The 18,785-nt window shown below is 38.7% G+C and overlaps 2 protein-coding genes across 2 annotated transcripts; both read left to right on the top strand.

Moving 5' to 3' along the window:
* The first annotated feature begins 5,230 nt into the window (after positions 1-5,230).
* On the top strand, positions 5,231-8,115 carry LOC146386520 (blue-sensitive opsin-like). The gene is made up of 5 exons (XM_084927626.1): positions 5,231-6,300; positions 6,416-6,584; positions 6,682-6,847; positions 7,117-7,356; positions 7,906-8,115. The coding sequence occupies exons 1-5, from the start codon at positions 5,922-5,924 to the stop codon at positions 8,005-8,007; spliced, it is 1,056 nt and encodes a 351-aa protein (XP_084783752.1). The 5' UTR covers positions 5,231-5,921; the 3' UTR covers positions 8,008-8,115.
* A 2,956-nt stretch (positions 8,116-11,071) lies between these two features.
* Positions 11,072-13,797, top strand: LOC146386519 (blue-sensitive opsin). The gene is made up of 5 exons (XM_084927625.1): positions 11,072-11,582; positions 12,059-12,227; positions 12,353-12,518; positions 12,718-12,957; positions 13,526-13,797. Exons 1-5 carry the CDS (start codon positions 11,204-11,206, stop codon positions 13,625-13,627), a joined length of 1,056 nt encoding a protein of 351 aa, XP_084783751.1. The 5' UTR covers positions 11,072-11,203; the 3' UTR covers positions 13,628-13,797.
* The last annotated feature ends 4,988 nt before the right edge of the window (positions 13,798-18,785 follow it).

Here is an 18,785-nt window from a genome sequence, read left to right as displayed (position 1 = left end):
GGATTGGCCTCCCCAGAGTGTGGAGCTCAACATTATTGAACAGAACAAAAGGACGCCAACATCCAAAGAAAAGCTTTGAATGTCCTTCACGAAGCCTGGAGAACTATTCCTGAAGACTTCTTAAAGAAATCACAAGAAAACCTGCCTAGGAAAGTTCACAGTGTTTTGAAGAATAAATCAAGTCATGCCATTGACTTTCAAGCCCATCAGAATATAAAGAAATGAAGGATGATTCACGACTTTTGCACAACGCTGGAAATGACCATCAAATAGGCTATAAGGTCCAACTACAGCTGCACACTCAAATAGGTCCCTTTGTTTTTCTGATCAAACCTAAAATGAAGAAAATTGCCATTGATGCAGAAAAACAAAAGAATAACTATTCCTCATATTGTGTTTGGTCAAGATTTTTTTTATTTAGAAATAACTTGAAAGAAAGAAACTACAATGGTAAAGCCATTTCAGTGGACATTTCATGCGTGCCGCAGAAAAGGGATTATGTCTCGGAAGTCTCAACAGACAGATTGGAAACTCGTTAGGGCCGTCATGACGATAATGATGAGATAAAAGGATGAAAGCTTCCTAGAAAGCCAAGCACGACCTCTGCCTAAAGAACGAAAACAAAGGAAATAGCAGAGATCACGGAACGCTTGGAAAAACACTCTTGTTCACGTCTTGCTGAGTGATGTCTATACATGCTGTACTGTGAAAAATCTTGATCAGTGTCACTGTATTTTTTATTATCATTATTATTATTGTCATGTTTAGATTTTAACCAGATTGGGTCACGAAAACACAGCACATATATATTTTTTGTAGTACATACTGACATACTGTCCATGTTTCTCATACATGTGCTCACCTGGATGAGTACAGCAGACTGAGCAAGGTCAGTGGTACTCAGATGCCAGTAATTGTTTACACTCATTAAGAGTCTTAGATAATGGCAGGAGAGCTGAGCTTTCAAACCCTAAAGAGATCATGATGTCACTCAAGTGACATGGATCAAGGATTATAACAGCGGGATTTTGAGAAGGGATTTTTTTTTCCTCCCACCACTACAGCAGGCTGTCTGACTCATTCATATTTGCCCACATCTGTGAGGTTGTTTGGCTTTATAAACTTATATTCAGGAGTTCTAAAGGTAAATAATCTTGTAAAGGGTTGATTTGTCACAGCACAGAGTTGTCACAAATGATGAGCAAGGTTGTAAAGTAGGAGTTCTATGCATTTTGTTGTTTAAAAAGAAAACATCATGCACCAGATTGCACATCATTTAGTTTTTTGTTCACACATCCTGGGATCGTCCACAGATCTTCACTGAGCATCTTCAGAACATGTACCTAAATGTTTTTCTTTTCTTTTTTTTCTACCAAATGCTTCATTTTAGGGACTTGCACGGAGGGTCACACCAGTGTACAAACACAGTAACACAGTGACAGGAACAGCGTCACATCCTTGATGGTCTTTTGAGCTTACATTTACCCTCTGTTCTAAATGGATGTTATCTTAATTGCTTTCTTAATCACACACAAAGCCATGTTAACCTGATGAAAAATTACAACAGTGACAAAGAAAATGCAAACATGGGCGCTGGTTTCATTTAGGTATTGGGGTGGAATAAACCCAGTTACTTTTATTACAGCCACTACATTTCTTGCAGTCTGGTGAGTTTGTATGCACCATTTGCACCTTTTCCGCATCAGTAGGTGGTGAGATTTTTTATTATTATTATTTATGGGAAAATACAAAAATCAGTTAATCTCAGACTGGAATGCAATGGACTGAGGATCACTTTTGAGTCAAAACATATCTTTTAGGTTTAACTTGTTGCAGATGAAAGAGTCTGGACAAAGGAATTATCCATTCTGTTTCTCAACAGGCTACTTTTGTGCCTTCTGTTTGGAATGGTAACTGCCTAAATGTACGTCTATCACCTGCCAATAATATCCATCCATCATCCACCCACCCATAGTCCATCCATCTTCTTTGGTTTGAATTTAAGGTTGCAGGGGCTGAAGCCTATCCAGCTCACACTGGGCAAAAGGTAGGATACCCTCTGGACAGATCACTAATGTGTTGCAGGGCAAACACAGAGAGACAGAGAACCATTTACCTCACTTCATGTTATTGTCCCAAGTAAAGAATCTAGGGGTAGAAGACATCTACGGCAAATAATTCTGGACCTCTCATACGCTAAATTTCGAGAGGATGGATTGGTGGGTTTGTATGGTAGTGTGAAGCTGGATGGCACGCCACCTGGTGGAGACTGATATTATTTCTTTATTGCTGGAAGAAGCTCATTACAATGGCATTGCCAAAATAAAATGCCTCATAAGGAAATGACAGCAGTCTAGGGAGCCATTTCAAAGTAGGATACTTTTTTTTAATGTTCTCAATGCTTTTATTATTTAAGGTCCAAAACTGAACCGTCACAGGCCAGAGCAGGCTGAGCTGGGTGGGCATAAGAGGTGTTTGTGTTGAAGGCACAGGTGGAGGATGCGCAGAGATGATGGCAGGGTGCTAACCACCAACATGTACACTAAATGTGTTTATGACCTATTTTTGATTAATTGTATTTTTAAAAAATATACATATACTACTTTATAATAAACACATGTACAGCAGACAGTCCTTAGAATTCTCATATGTACTTGTACTGCATGTGTCATTCACATTCACAACAACATCTGTCAAATAAAGAAAGCAGTCTGGGTCAAGTCTTTGTGAAACTCTGGCATTAGTTGTCTGATTTAAGGTTGGCCCAAATGTCCTTTTACAATAATGAGATTGCAGGTTTACTTGTTACTGTTTAGGAACTTACAGCTTTAACAGCTAAAGCATTATTTTACTGTAAAAGCTTTATAATTACACAAGATATCTGTTAAATAATAAACAAATGTATGCAAAATTTCAGAACCTATACTTTGACTTCCTTTGCTATTAATTTGCACTCATTGCATCAAATGTCATATATGTACAGTATTTACAGTATTAAAACAATTATATATTTCTGAAATTGAGCTGAATTTGTGAATAGTCTTTCTTTTATAGTGTTTCTATGTGGAAAAAAAATCGTCATTCACAGTTACAGGTTTGACCTGTAAGTCCACAGTCTATATTTGTAATTTTGTTGATATTTAGTATATATTAAAATTCCTGGAGAATTAATAGGAAAACACTGTTAAATTACACAGTTTTTTGTTGTTGTTGTTTTTTACAGTGAGTGTGCATTTCCACAGTAGAACTCACAAACACAATATTCCCCACTTTCTTCACCTACTTGTCATGAAGAGACTATCAACATTATATCTGTCCTGCTGTATTTTGTTCTGAAGTGGAAAAAAATGCCCAAACTGCAGAGATCCATCCTCTACATTGGATAATCCTTTCTTGAGCCTGATACGATAATGAAGGTCAAGATCATCCATCCTAATACTAACAGCAAGCAGGTTAATCAAGATCAGACTGAATGTGATTTGCTGTCGTAATAGCGTTGGTACCTGGATTAGCAGATCCCAAAACAGTGTCCTTCCCTCTATAGTGGAGCTAATTGAACCATCTTGTGCATTGGCACTCGCTAACGTGTTTGCTTATCTGTGGAAACATGTTTGTCAGTAGATAGGCATTGCTTCATGTTCATTATGTTGAGCATACCCTAAAAACATATATTGGCTTCTAATTTTTCATTTTTATATTTCTTGCTTCTGGTGATATTCCTGGAGGAGTTGCTTTTTCCTTTTCTGGATAAATCCATCAATACATCCAGTTACAGTCGTAGGGGTCAAGTCAGCTGATACTGTGAGAGGCAGAGTACAGCCTGGACAGGGTGACTGCCAACTTCACAGAGTGACAAGATCAAAGTTACATAAAATTCCAATTAAGACCTACTAATTAACTTGTCATATAGGTTTTTGTTATATGGGGTGAACTTCCTGAGAAAACCCTCACATGCACAGTAAGAACAATTCCACAGAGGAAGGCCCCATGCAGTTTCAAACCCACAACCCTCTTAATGCTGTCGCTTAATTAATGAATAAATAATTGTTTAATCATTGAATTAATTAAGTATTTAAATGTTTGACAGGCCTGTAAATGTATTCCCACTCCCTCTGCTGCTTTACTCCAGCACACCTACAATAGATGCTGCACTAAACATCACACAAAAATTGCCCCATTCCTGTGGATGTGGACAAAATCACACACTTCAGTGTCTTTCTAGTCCCTTAGGACCAGCTCTCAAACTCAGGTACATACTATGCAAAGGTCATTTTTCTGTAATGAAACAAGCAGATGGGTGACTTCCTGAACATGCAGAAGCCATGTAAGTCATCTTGTTTTCTTACTTGACAGGCAGCAAAGACCCAAGCTGGATCTGCGTCCACCCTGAAGCCCAACAACAAGGTGACCAGGATGGTGTTGATCTTTGTGCTGGGCTTCCTGACATGATACATCCCAGCTTTGCTTTTGTACTTGTGAACAACCACCATCAGTCTTTTGATTTGAGATTTGCTTCTATAGTGTCTGTCTTTTCCAAGATCCCCTGCAGTCTTGAACCTAGTTGTCCATGTTGTCCTTGATAAACAGATCTTTAGGATCTCCTGCCAATTTTTGGCAAGCACAAAAGAACAGCATGGACATCACATGTCTCCACATTCTGGAAACTTGCAGTCTGTAGAAGTCCCTAGTGTTCCTTTCCATAATTAAAAGATCCCAAAAATAAAATAAACGAACAAACAGGTTTAAATTAAAATGTCTTCTTAAAGCAGCTGCAATGCATCAGGAAACAGCAACTTATATAAATAAACTATAGAAACAGAAATTTTTATCAACATCTTTTTTTCAATGTTAAAAAAAAACTAAATAAAGATGCTGAGGATGAGCAGAAATAAGGATGAAGACTCCTCAACATAAGTTGGACCTGCTTCGAGTGGAAATGCATGTGATTAGGTTGATTTTTTATAAACTGCTGCTGACTGGCTGCATATCATAGCTGTATTTTGTTAATATTCACATCCACACCAAATTGCTGAGGTTATGCAATTTTGTTTTTCCTGTATGAAATAGTCTATAACTTTTTTGCCCATTAAAATGAAATAAAGTTAGAAATAAGAAAGTGTTGAACAAGCTAGTTTAATAATTCTATTTTCCTCCACTAACTTTCTTCCTCTTAAGTATGCTTATGCACATCCTCCTCTGTATCGGATCGTTGGGACGACAATGAGCAAATTCTGCGATTAACCCGCCAGCTTAAATCGTACCACAGTGTTACCATAAAACCTTCAATCTTGCATGCTAGTGCAACAAAGACGCTCCCTTAAGCTCAGTAAAGACAGCAAAATGCCAAGAAGGTAACACAAAGCTTGAGTTAAATCCCCATGCAAAATAGGGTGTAATCCACTTAACAAGAGATTATCAAATATAATGTGATTGGAAACCAGATTAGCAGGTGAAGACCAGCAGGGAACTTCCTTAGGAAAGAGGGATTAACCTCTTTAACCAAGTTTGGATGCCAAAAGCATATCTAGGTTTGCACAGATTTTTGGAAGTCCAAATATGCTTGTGTTTGTTCCCAGATTCAAATACTTGTTAATTCAGATATCTGTCAAATAACCAAATCTCAGAATTTAGCATCACACACACAGAACTGGGAACCACAGAAGCATTAACACCAGTTAATAAAATGAAAAGTGATGAAGGCAATTAAATTAGTCAATTAATTACTTAGTCAATTAAATAATCAATTAACCACTTTATAGCGATCAGTGTCATGAAACCCTTTATAAACGTAAATACGACGCACACAGCCAATAAAGACAAGAGAGCATGTCTGCTCCTTAAATGTATTATTTGGCAAAGCGTGCGCGATACCTAATTTGAGCCGTAACATCAGCAGGAGAACGTTGTTCGAAATAAGCAAAATGAGGGGTAAACGTGATATGGAGCTGCCAGAAGACTTCTGGATACCCGTCAGCCTGGACACAAACAACATCACGTCACTTAGCCCTTTTCTGGTTCCACAGGACCACTTGGGGGATACTGCCACCTTTTACGCCATGGCAGTTTTCATGTTATTCATATTTATTTTTGGCACTTTTATCAACGCCCTTACCATTGCATGCACCATCCAATACAAGAAACTTCGATCCCACCTTAACTACATCCTGTTGAACTTGGCAGCAGCAAACCTTCTTGTGTCCACTGTGGGCTCCTTCACTGCCTGCTGCACTTTTTCATTCAGATATTTCATCTTTGGTGCGCTAGCATGCAAAATCGAAGGTTTCGTGGCAACACTCGGTGGTAAGTCATTGGCTGCAGACAACACTGTAAAAATCAGTTGTAGCCCATCTCCCTTTTAATAGACTTATTTATGCTGATTTCTAGAGGGAGTTAAAGGGTTTTCCTGTCATTGCAGGTATGGTAAGCCTGTGGTCCCTTGCTGTGATAGCTTTCGAGCGATGGCTTGTGATTTGCAAGCCGCTCGGTAACTTTGTTTTCAAGCCCGACCACGCTATAGCCTGCTGTGCATTCACTTGGTTTTTTGCAGTGATTGCCTCAGCTCCTCCACTGTTCGGATGGAGCAGGTAAGCAACAGACACAACATACTTCAGAAAATCAGCTGGCAACACAATGCATTTAAGTAGAACTGTACAATCAACGTGCTTCTACTTTTCCTTGCAGGTATATTCCAGAAGGCCTACAGTGCTCCTGTGGGCCAGACTGGTACACCACAAACAACAAATACAACAATGAGTCCTATGTGATGTTCCTGTTCTGCTTCTGCTTTGCTGTTCCTTTGACCACGATTATCTTCTGCTACTCCCAGCTGCTCATCACACTGAAAATGGTGAGACAAAATGAGATGGTTTTGGTCTACTGAAATTATTCTCTTGATGACTGAGAAGCATGTATACTTAAATAAATGTTGTCTTATATCCTATCAAAGCCAAAATCTAACAGGCCAGATCTACTTACCATTCAAACTGACACGCTTAGTATTATTAATATCTGCAAGATCAAAGTACAACGTAAACTCTTCTATTTATTCACATGACTTGTGATTTTTTTCAAAATAACATTTTTGCAACATGACCCTGATCAATCCCCCATTAACAGGCAGCCAAGGCCCAAGCTGAGTCTGCCTCCACCCAGAAGGTAGAGAGGGAAGTGACCAGGATGGTGGTGATCATGGTGCTTGGCTTCTTGGTGTGCTGGTTGCCATATGCCTCCTTTGCTCTTTGGGTTGTGAACAACCGTGGGCAGTTATTCGATCTGAGATTGGCGACTATACCGTCCTGTTTCTCAAAGGCTTCAGCAGTCTACAACCCTGTTATCTATGTGGTCTTTAATAAACAGGTCAGTTACATGCTGTGCCGAGTAAGTACTAAGTTATTTAGAAGCAAATGGGTTGTCTTCTCCTGGTTTTTAATACACCAAACAACATGTTTTAAAGTTATCTGATGTGCAGGAGCTTTGAATCGATGCTCTACTTTATTTGTGTGTATCTCACTACTGTGACTATTTTATATCCAACTTAAACAACATGTTTGGTTAATTGTTTGTCCCATTTAGAAGGAATGTAAATAAAAGGGGTTATAGGTAGGGGTAATCTGGGGGTCAATGGCTCAGTTTCCTTGCTGTGACTAGAGCAACAAGTCAGTGGTTGGATCCCTGGCGACTCCAGTCCATACATGTGTCCTTGGGCAAGATGTTCGTGCTTTGAAGATGTTTTTGGTGCAAAAGTCTACTAACCAACCTATTTTCTCAACTTTATATAGGCTGTACCATGTCTTAGCTGTGGTCCTAAAGCTATAAATAATTGAGGTGTTTTTTATGCATAAAAAATATGATACTTTATAACTTTGCACAGGAGATTTAATCTACAAATATGTTTTTCCCTTGCAGTTCCGTACATGTATGTTAGCGATGATGGGGATGGGAGGAGATGAGGAGGAGAGCTCAACAACACAATCGGTGACTGAAGTTTCCAAAGTCGGGCCTGCTTAGGCAACACGGCAATGCTCGCTGATTTCTGAAATGTAAATTACAAAGAATGTACATGTATTTTATCATATGTAAAAATGTTGTGATTTAAGTAGGAATAATCTGCAAAATGAAAATACAAATAAAAAACAGACACAAAATCTTTACAGAATCTCTGTGCTTGACTGAAAACACGTTTTCACTTGCTCTGTGTTTTTCTCCAACACTTAGAAGCTGTTAAAAAGTGCACTATGAGAGTATATTATAATGTGCTATATAAAAGTATTTTTGTTATGATTTTAAATGTTATATTTATTATTTATGCTATTTAGCGTGTGATTGATGTGTATTTGCACTTTTATTAGCAAAATGTTTTTGTCTTATTGTCTTAAACTTATTTCGTTCAGGTCACTCTCATGCAACCAAAATACAAAATATTATATCGTTCAAAAAGGTGTTTTATAACATAACAATCTGTATTTCACATAAGCACCATGAGCCATAGTCATATTCTTCAGCCATCTTGGTATTTTGAAAGTGGACATGATCAGTGAAGGAGTGGGCATGGCTGAGACACTGATGGACATCGGATACACATGTAACTGCAACGTGACTGTTCAGTTATGTAGATCTGTTCTTAACCTTACCCTCGTTTGTCATCCTCCATGACTCTCAGACCACAGTTTAACTAACATCATGTTGTCTTTCATAAGACTAGAAAAACAACTGTGACCATGAATTCTTCAGAAAAGTGCTAGCGTCAATCACGGGAGCTGTGGGATTTTTCACAAAAGACTTTTATGCAAAAGGACTTTTCAACCAGAAGTCAGTGAAATTGCTATGTTTGGTCAACTTATCCAAACAAAGACAGGGTCACAGGGTCTGCCAGGTCTCTGTCACCAGCACTAAAAACTAGCTGTTCACCTGTATCAATTGTCACCTTATAGGTTTGGAAATGAAAAAAAAAAAAAAAAACCCAAAACAAACATAGAATATGGCCTGGAAGTCCCAAGGTCAAAATGGAAGATGCCCACGAGGGTGGTGGAGAATGACAGCGCAGTGGGACTTCCAGATACAGACAGACAAAATGGTGGCTCCAACTGAACATAGTGGTTGTAGACAAATAGAAGAAGATGGCCATAGTGATAGATGTAGAGGTTCTGAATGACAGCAACATCAGGAAGAAGGAACACGAGAAACTTGAGAAATACCAAGAGCTCAGAGAAGAGCTCGAGAAGGTGTGGAGTGTGTAGGTATCAGTGGTCCCAGTGGTAATCGGAGCACTAGGTGGCTCCAGCAGATCCCAGGAACAACATTGGAGATCTCTGTCCAGAAGATCGCAGTCCTAGGAACAGCTAAGATACTGCGCAGGACCCTCAAGCTCCCAGGCCTCTGGTAGAGGACCCGATAGGATAGACCGCCCCCAGGGGCGAGAGGAAGATTTTTTTTGATGGGCCATCCTGCTTAGTTAATATTCCCTGGTCATCTAGTGTCATCACACACAACCACTGAACTAAAACTGAAAGACACAACCAGCGTCTTTCAGTTGGGGCAAGCAGGGCTAGCAGTGCTTGTATAGTGAAATCTAAAAACACATGAATGAAAATGTACCACAGTCCAAGCAATCTCAAGACAGTGTTGCATCATAAATATGGACAGTATGCTTCTTGCATTTTTGCATCCCTCTTTTCAATAAATGCCATCTTGTGGTGAGAACTGGCCACTGTCTCTGGAAACAGACTCAACTCTGCAGCATGTCCCTGTCTCTTCAACAATGCCTTGAGTTTGTCAAGTTGAGCTTTTTCTGGTTGTTTAAAAACTTGTGGTCTTTGAAAGGAGATGATGGAAGACAGCTCTAAGCAAGCTGCTCCGGGCTCTGCTTTTACAGCTCATCTATGTGTTGTGTGGAAATAGAACTAGCATCAACATGTAAACAAGCACTCATTTTCTGGGAAATCACATTAGTACAGTTGTTACACAAAGCAGCATTGTTTTTTGTGTGCAAGCAAATGCAGCTTCACTGTAAATGGGTTGAATTAGATGTTTAAGGGGGATCTGAGTGTGATAGTCCTAAAAGATGTCAACTCACATTAAAAATTTAAGAAGAATGTGGTTTTTAACAAGACATGGTGATTAAGGATTAGTCTGAATAACGAGACTAAACAAGCACGTGAATCTAGAAAGGGGCACATAACACGAATGATCACGGACACTGTGGGAAAGTAGAAAATTCAAACTTTTTTCCTGCATGGGTCTGGACAGTGCAGTAACAAATCCCAGTGACAGTACCTACTCCTGGACATTGTCCTGCTTCCAGTGCTGGGGGGAGGGGGGGTCTGCTTGTTCTGGAACAAACAAAAGTAACATCCACATAAATACCAAAATCCAATGGTTCAAGAAAGTTTCTGGCAAGATTATCAGTGTTACAGACTTCACCTGTCAGTGGTTTAACATTTTGCCTAGAGCGGTGTTCACTGCAGTGGAAGTTTATATAAACTATGCTGTCTGAAGTGGTGACATAATTAACAGGTCACAGAGGAATGTGATATCCTCGGCAGGGGAAGAAATTTGATCTTAAAGGTTTGATAATGTTGCCAATCAATAGAGGGAAGACCCCCAAAAAGAGACCAATGACTCATTCAAAGGACCTGTAACCACCAACTATAAAGTAGATCTGATGAGTAGTTAGCAAGATAAGGGATGAAGAGACAGATAGAAAAACTTTTTCCATAAGTCTGACTACTCCTTCTCGGTGAAAAATAATTGTGCCAGAAAAAAGGATAAATCAACACAACCTGGAGTACTGAGGGAGAGATGCATGCACTGACCTCTTGGAAGTCCCTGTAGATCAGATTATATGGTTCACAAACACACTGCCCTTACACTAGGATGTAATGAGATGATCCTTGCCAAGTCTGGTAATGCGATAGTAATCTGTGTATTAGCTATTGGGTAGGGTATGTTGTTATCGGAATGCAAGGAAAGCTGTAAATCCTGTCCTTTAGCCAATTATGTTGAGCCTTAGCAATCACCAAAGTTCCTATAAATGCCGCCGTTAACTCCGCTTCAGACAGACGAGCATCTCAGATATAAGACGGAAGGAAAAATGAAATCTCTGAGTACTATTTGAAATTAGATGCAGTTTATTTGAAGTCTTTTAAAGTTTTTTTAATTTAATATCGTTAGATATAGATTTTGATTGCAAACTCCATCTAAGAAAATGAGAGGAAATCGTCCCACTGAGTTCCCAGATGACTTCTGGATCCCTATCCCTCTGGACACCAACAATATCACAGCCTTCAGCCCATACCTGGTTCCCCAGGACCATTTAGGAAGCCCGATGATCTTTTATTCCATGTCAGCATTTATGTTCTTCTTGTGGGTGGCCGGCACAATCATCAATGTCCTCACTATCGCATGTACTGTCCAATACAAGAAGCTCCGGTCTCATCTAAACTACATCCTGGTGAACTTGGCTGTTGCGAACCTCCTCGTCTCTTCTACGGGCTCTTTCACCTGCTTCATCTGTTTTGCTTTTAAATACATGTTCCCTGGTCCAATTGCATGCAAGATTGAAGGATTTACAGCAACTCTTGGTGGTAAGGAGCATAATTATAGACTTTGTTAAGTAAGAAAAAAGGGTTACATCATGCATCATATTATTACACTTGAATTAAAATGATGCGTGTGAGAGATTTGACCTATGCCAGTTTTTGTCAACCAAAGCGCTCTCAATAGGGATTTTTTTTTTTTATCTGAACTGCAATAATAATAATGATAATAATAATAATCTATTTGTTTTTCCCATGACACATAAAATACATATTTTGTCCTTATTTGTAGGAGAAATAGAGCTATCAGTGTACTGGTGCCAATATCATTGCATACCGTATGGTACTATATAAAGCTAACTTTATTTTGAGCACCAAAATGTTCTTTTTTTCAAAGAATACCACATAAGGCACTGTTGTTGTTAAATAAGTTGTTGGTTATGTGCTTATGTGAGCCAATATATAAAAAGCAGCTGCTGTTTCTAAATATTAACGTAGTTATCATTATCTTTGTCCCGTTGCAGGTATGGTTAGCCTGTGGTCTCTTGCTGTGGTAGCATTTGAAAGATGGTTGGTTGTGTGCAAGCCACTTGGGAACTTTGCCTTCAGGTCCAGCCACGCTATAGCATGCTGTGGATTGACTTGGGTCTGCGGTCTGAGCGCTGCACTTCCACCTCTGTTTGGATGGAGCAGGTGAGTACATATAGATTAAGCACTTTATAATTCATTTGCTCTAACCTTGATGTAAATGGTTCTCTTAGGGCTAATAACATATGTATACATATACCACAGCGGAAAATAATTGTTTCTCTTTCTAGGTATATCCCAGAGGGCATGCAGTGTTCCTGTGGCCCAGACTGGTACACAACAGGCAACAAGTTTAACAATGAAACCTACGTGATGTTCCTCTTCTGCTTCTGCTTTGCTGTCCCTTTCTCCACCATCGTCTTCTGCTACTCACAGCTGCTGTTCATGCTGAAAGCGGTAGGCAATATGACATTGGTTAGCAATTGTCATATCCTATGTTTAGGGCGATTGTGTTGTGTGTAGTTTTGTTTATTAAAGAGAAATACTAGAAGGCAAAACAAACCAGGGAAGGGGTGGGAATGAAGGAAAAAATATATTTTTATACTTACAATTTTCCAGTCTGATGCTGATTCTGACAAATGATCTGTCTCAAAAGGCAGTAAAGGCCCAAGCAGAGTCTGCCTCCACCCAGAAGGCAGAGAAGGAAGTGACCAGGATGGTGGTGATTATGGTGCTGGGCTTTCTGGTGTGCTATATGCCATATGCCTCCTTTGCCGTCTGGGTTGTGAATAACCGTGGGCAGCCATTCGACCTGAGACTGGCCACCATTCCTTCCTGTTTCTCAAAGGCCTCCACAGTCTACAACCCAGTCATTTACATCCTCCTCAATAAGCAGGTGAAAAATCTTTGGCAGCTCAGAGTGCAATAAATTTAACTTGGCCTAAATTTGCATCCATTTCACTAAACTGAAGCTTTGCTTAGTTTAAGAAGAGTAACAAACATGGAACATCAGCTTTGTGTTTTGTTTTGTTTTTATTTGAGCTTGTGACTGAGTCGGCCACAGACGCCCTCTAATGGTGGCTGTTAGAAAATACAAAAGGGTTGACCCATCCTCCAAGACAAAATCTGACGGACAGTTGAGCCTAAATAAACATGGAACAAAAAGAAGACACTCATTTATTGTCAATTTTCATGAAAATGTAAAAAAAAAAAAAAAAAAAAAAAAAACATCAAGAGGGAGTAAATAATAAGTTACTGCCCTCCAATCACAGTGACTTTTGTTGTGCCAGCTTTTGCTTTTATCCATCACTGCTGGTAACATGCTAATGCTGCACTGAGTGGTGGTCTGTCAGTCCCCTCCATCTCCCCTGAGACACTTTAATGTGACTAAGATGGCTTTTTACAAGGACTACTAAACAGATTAATAAGAAGTGACCAAAACCTTCCTCTTTGTTCTCTTTTAGTTCCGCTCGTGTCTAAGGCAGATGCTGGGAATGGGCGGAGGTGACGATGAAGAGTCATCAAGTCAATCTACCACTGAAGTCTCTAAAGTTGCACCTGCATAGGTTACTCGTGCCCAATTTGGACAGCTCGCATACTGAACATAGCACAGAAATGCTAATAATGTGACAAACGTATTTTTGCTATTGTTACAGATACATAGTTTTATGCAGTAAAAATGTTTTTAAAAAATGCAATAAATTTCATTGATGAAGCAACTATTTGTGTCTTTAAAAGGCTCATCACTGCACATAATGATGGACATGATACTAAAGCATACCTTTTTAGCATTATATTTTATTTTAACAATCTTGTTTTGTTTAGTTTTTAGTTTGTTTTTTTTTCAGTATAACATTCAGGTCATGAAAACCCATATTAGGTTTCAGAAATACTTACAGTATGATAGAAATATGTGTAAATATGTTTGATAAGTTGTGCTGCAGTTATTATAGGAAGCCCGAAATAATATATTTGTTTATCTTTTTAATGTGTAGTGGTGTAGTGCAAGAGAAAACCAATAAACTGGACACAATGTTGCAGCTTATATTTACAACATTTACTGCTCCTGGATCAGCTCATCACATAGATGGGCTCATAGGATCAACAGGATATACTTGAGGTAAAAGGAAAATCCACAAATGCACATCAATGTTATTGAAGTGAAGGAAATGGTTCTAGTTTCGCACTTTAGTCTTTTGTGGTGTACTCTTTATGCAGAAACACAAACACATGCACACACCTAGCAAGCCAGTAAAAGTTATTGAGTGAAGACAAGTACAACAGAAACACACTCCTGTAAACATTCACATTGAAATGGAAGTGGGAAAAGAAAAGAAAAAAGCTTTAACAATGATGCAAACCAACCTCACTCTTCTGATTTATTCACAGCTCATGGATTTGTTTCATAGCTTCTATTTATAGATGCTCAGAAAGCAGCATTTATCTCCGAGTCCTTATTTGAAACCCTGCATCAATCACAGCTAAATATGGTAAAGAAAATGGTTACATTTATTTGCAGGACATTTGTATGCAATTCAAACATAATGCAAAAGCCACATTACAGTTTTCAGTAAGTGTTTAATGTTATTGAGTCTGCTGAGCAAACACCCACTTTGTGTGTTAAATTGAAATATAATTGTTAATTTGCTACTGTGCTGAAAAAGGTGAGGATCTGCAGCATTTGGCCTACAGATAGTGTCATAATTAATGACCTTTCACAGGAGTCCCAATAGAGATTAACAGAGAACCCATTAATCCCATTGCAGCACTATTGGTTTACAATTCACCTAGAGTGTACTTGTAAGATGGTCTTTTTTGATTATGAACGAATGGGGATGAGACACAAAAGATCAACTTTTATCTTTGTAAAATAAAAATACTAAACGGTTTTTCTTGCAGAGAAAGCCCTTTTCCTCATAAAATGGTAGATTTCTTCAAATTCATGCTGATGGGGAAGCAATCAGAGGACACTGTGCCTCTAAGGCATCCACCTCCATACCATAATCATAACAAATGTTCGATTAGATCAAAACATGCATATGCAGTTTCTTATATGTACCTACACATGCATATAAGAAACTCTATATTCCAGATGATTGTGATGGTTGAAGGTCACATCTTTCAGGCAGCTGCAGCCAAATATTCTCTGTTTTTGCTTGCTTGAAATCAAAATATTAATTGATGTAAGGGGGTTTGTTGACCTCACATTGACTCATATCTTGGTTTTTCTGCAACTGAAAGCACAAACAAATCTAAAAATGGAACTATAACTACTCCTTTGGTGCTTTTTAAAAAAGAAAATCAAAAACCTAAATGAAAATTGCAAGTTACATTTTGGATCTATAACTCTGTTAACCCTGTTAACAGTCCTTGCCAAAATACCAAAAACTAAGATTACTAAGAAGCATTGTTGCTAAGAAGTGAAAGTCACACAATCACACATCATACTAATATTTCTGGAATTGATCTATTTTTTTGCACATCTGTACAGCAGGAGAGAAGGAGTAAAAACTTTGATCATCAAATCCTCCTCAAACACAGATTTGAAATATATCAGAATTATCTGGTGTGAAGTAAACACAAGAAAGTAAAGATTGGCAAAGATGGAGCTGGTTCACGTCACACCAGTGGAGCAATTTGCAGTCATTTCCTGTCACTGCAAGTTAATGACTGGAAATTACCTAAGACAGCGAATGAATAAACCAGACCTCTTAGTGACTATGGTCATGGAGATACCAGTCGATAGTCGGGAGCAGATCTGAGTTCTGCTAGTAGTGAACTTTTGACAAACACGAATAGTTCAGAACTAGCGGAATTCCAGACCTACCCTCGAAACATCACGCTGTCACATGGGAAAAGCAGCCAGAGTAAAACAAAACCAAAAAGCCCTTTACCTAGCATCATCTCTACCTCTCAGGTGATATGTAAATTTACATTAAGAGATAGATCCCTAGTTAACTTCACATTTTAGAAATGTCTTTGTTTAACCCACTGTTGCTTCCTAATCTAAGGTGGAAACTTTTAGCAAGTGCTAGCATGAAGAGAGACACAGTTGGAAATACAAAAGTTGAAAAATATAAAGAAAATTTACAACTCCCTCCAGTTTTGGGGTCCATCCTTTTCCTGGTGTAAAGTCCTTGTCCGAGGAAGGGTTCTTATCAAATCTGCATGTCTGCTATCCGTGCAAGAAGTGGACTCAACAAAACTGCAGAGTTAGGGATTAAGGTAAACCACTACAGCAGCTTTGAGGACCCTTAGCTTTCCCCTGAAATGAACCGCTGTTCCGGAGAGATTAAAGTGTTACGGAGCGAGCATGCCGAAAGTAATTACTCTGTGTTAATCTGTTTTGTGGAGCAACCTGAGTTGTCCGTATAATCTGCTTTGGCCTGCTTGGAGATGAGAAATCTTCGCTCACTTTTCACTGTGTCAAATAGGTTAGACATTCACGGCTAAGACAGGAGAAGGTGGTGCAACACAGCTGCTGTCCTTGCAACGTCTTCAGCTAACACTGGTGCAGTGCTGCTATCATATAATGTTACAGTTATGGTAATGTTTGTAGCCAGTGAAAGATCTACAATGAAACTGTGCAGATGAGGAATTTCTTTCAGAATCAGATATTTGAAACCTGACAGCTACTTTGTGATTTACAGCCAAAGAGCTGAGTCACACTTATATTTAGTGCATTACAATGAGTCCCCTCGGAGACAACAGGCTTTGGAAAATAAGTTAAACAGCCCATTAACAACAGAAATGAACTATTAACCTACTGCGCTGACCTGTTGCCTCAATTGTGTTTTGGAACAGTTAATACTGACACATCCTCCTCAGTCAGTGGCAAATCCGGACTTTCGGGAGCATACCCGGTGGGTCACTTGTGTCGGATTGGTTGTGCAGTCGTAAACAAAACATTCTTATCAAATTTAACAATGATCACATTAGTTAACCTGCTCTAAAAGTAGGCTACATGTTCCACTTTCTGTGGCTGTGACCTCTTGGTGGCACAAGATCAGACAGGGAATTCCCTCCACCCAAATCGTTATACTTAGTTTGGCCGAAGCAGCTCAGCTTTAGTCTTTTTAGGTCATAGACTGTATAAAAAAGATTAACATAGTGTACGACTCTGAAAGTTGAAAGCAGTTCATGATTCCTTAAACCTGCTCTAATGACTAAAACTGTCATCTGATACCCGAGTTTATGATCTCCGTTGCGAGTGAATGCAGTGTGATTTAAATGTTGTTAATTATGCTCCGTGTTATAGTCAAGAAAGACCACAGAGCAGCATTTGTTTTAAGGAATAATTGTTGCAGCTTCGTAACATTGTTGCTGCCACTGAAAATGACATTTTATTCAGCTTTAAATGTGCATGATGGTCAGCTTGATGAATAATATTTAGGAAATAGCAACTTTAAATATGATTCAGGACTGAGACCTCATCTGTAATCCTAAATATTAATCTAGTGCTTTGCTAGCATCACACAGTGTTTTTGTAGCTGTGTTATCTGGAACCTTTATCTTATACTTGTTTTAGCTAACATTAGCTAAGATGTTAATATCTTTGACTCAAACTCCAAAAAATAAAAGTCAATCTATATTTAATTAATTGTTGCAGTCATTGTCTGTCTAACCCAAGGGCACCTAATACTGTGTTGGCTCCCCAGAGGAAAACATAGTATTTACTTTGCTAGGCCTTAGCTGTAGCTGTTGGGTTGAGCTTAGGGGACTGACTCAGTCATTTAAAACTATCGGTCTGAAGGAGCTCATGTTTGTTTTGCTGTATATGTTGCTTGTTATTATCCATGTTTACACTGAGACATTGCCACATCGCCATTTGACTCAGCAGCTAAAACATCAATAAACAGCAGTTTCCCAGTTCCCCTGCATGCTAATTTCACAGCACTGCCTTCAAAATGGTTGAAAAATAATGGGAAACGCTTTTCTTCCCATGTCCCATAGTTCTGCTCATTGTTCATCTTGGTTTTAATCAGTTCAAAGAATCTTGTTTTGTAGCTACGCATGTTTTTTTCTGTTTACTTGAAATTTTCATCTTGAGAAAAAACCCCTGTTTTTACATTCATTAAGTCATGTCTTGATTCTAGATTTACTAACGTCCCACCTTTTATCTCATTAGTCATTAAAAAAAATCATAACTATGGTATGTAACAGTTTCTGTTAAGAAATCTCTGGTACTGGTTTTCACTTGTAACACTTTGAACATTAGATCAATGGCCACAGATGCATTAGGTTCTCCGAAGGCTTACACAGATCCTCCAGTGCTTTTTCCTATATCAATTTAATCACATAATTAAGTAGCTACAGGAATTATCATCCAGTTGTCACATAATTGCATGAGTTATTGTTAACGTGTGAAGTTGGATTTCATAAACAGCAACTTGGAACAGATCTCCCAGATACACACTATCCTGCAGGATAGTGCATCAGACAGAGGACAGAGGGACTTTAGACAGATTGCGTTCAGTGCTCTTTGTCAAAAATGTGAAAACACAATTGAATTTGCAACTCATGAAAAGATCTAAAAACACTCTCACACAGTCTTGTACCATAAAATTACTACCAGCTTTTCAATTATCAGGCTTTCCCATAACCAAATGAAGTCTTCCATAGCCACCCTCACAGATCCATCATGAAGTGACTCATCTTGAATGAGCTAGTTCTAAATTTTATCATTTAATTTGTTTATTGTTTAAGTTACTTATTAGCCTAAAG

The sequence above is a fragment of the Perissodus microlepis genome, chromosome 5, assembly GCF_051167445.1.
Source record: "Perissodus microlepis isolate ML-2025 ecotype Zambia chromosome 5, ASM5116744v1, whole genome shotgun sequence".
Classification (NCBI taxonomy): Eukaryota; Metazoa; Chordata; class Actinopteri; order Cichliformes; family Cichlidae; genus Perissodus; species Perissodus microlepis.
The sequence above is the reverse complement of the archived record's forward strand: the minus strand, read 5'-3'. Positions and strand labels throughout refer to the sequence as shown.

Bases quoted from the DNA above. Each gene is read 5' to 3' on its own strand.
- LOC146386520 (XM_084927626.1), top strand. From the start codon at position 5,922: ATGAGGGGTAAACGTGATATGGAGCTGCCAGAAGACTTCTGGATACCC. The intron at 6,301-6,415 runs GTAAGTCATTGG...CTGTCATTGCAG, and splicing joins TTTCGTGGCAACACTCGGTG to GTATGGTAAGCCTGTGGTCC. The intron at 6,585-6,681 runs GTAAGCAACAGA...TTTTCCTTGCAG, and splicing joins CCACTGTTCGGATGGAGCAG to GTATATTCCAGAAGGCCTAC.
- LOC146386519 (XM_084927625.1), top strand. From the start codon at position 11,204: ATGAGAGGAAATCGTCCCACTGAGTTCCCAGATGACTTCTGGATCCCT. The intron at 11,583-12,058 runs GTAAGGAGCATA...GTCCCGTTGCAG, and splicing joins ATTTACAGCAACTCTTGGTG to GTATGGTTAGCCTGTGGTCT. The intron at 12,958-13,525 runs GTGAAAAATCTT...GTTCTCTTTTAG, and splicing joins ACATCCTCCTCAATAAGCAG to TTCCGCTCGTGTCTAAGGCA.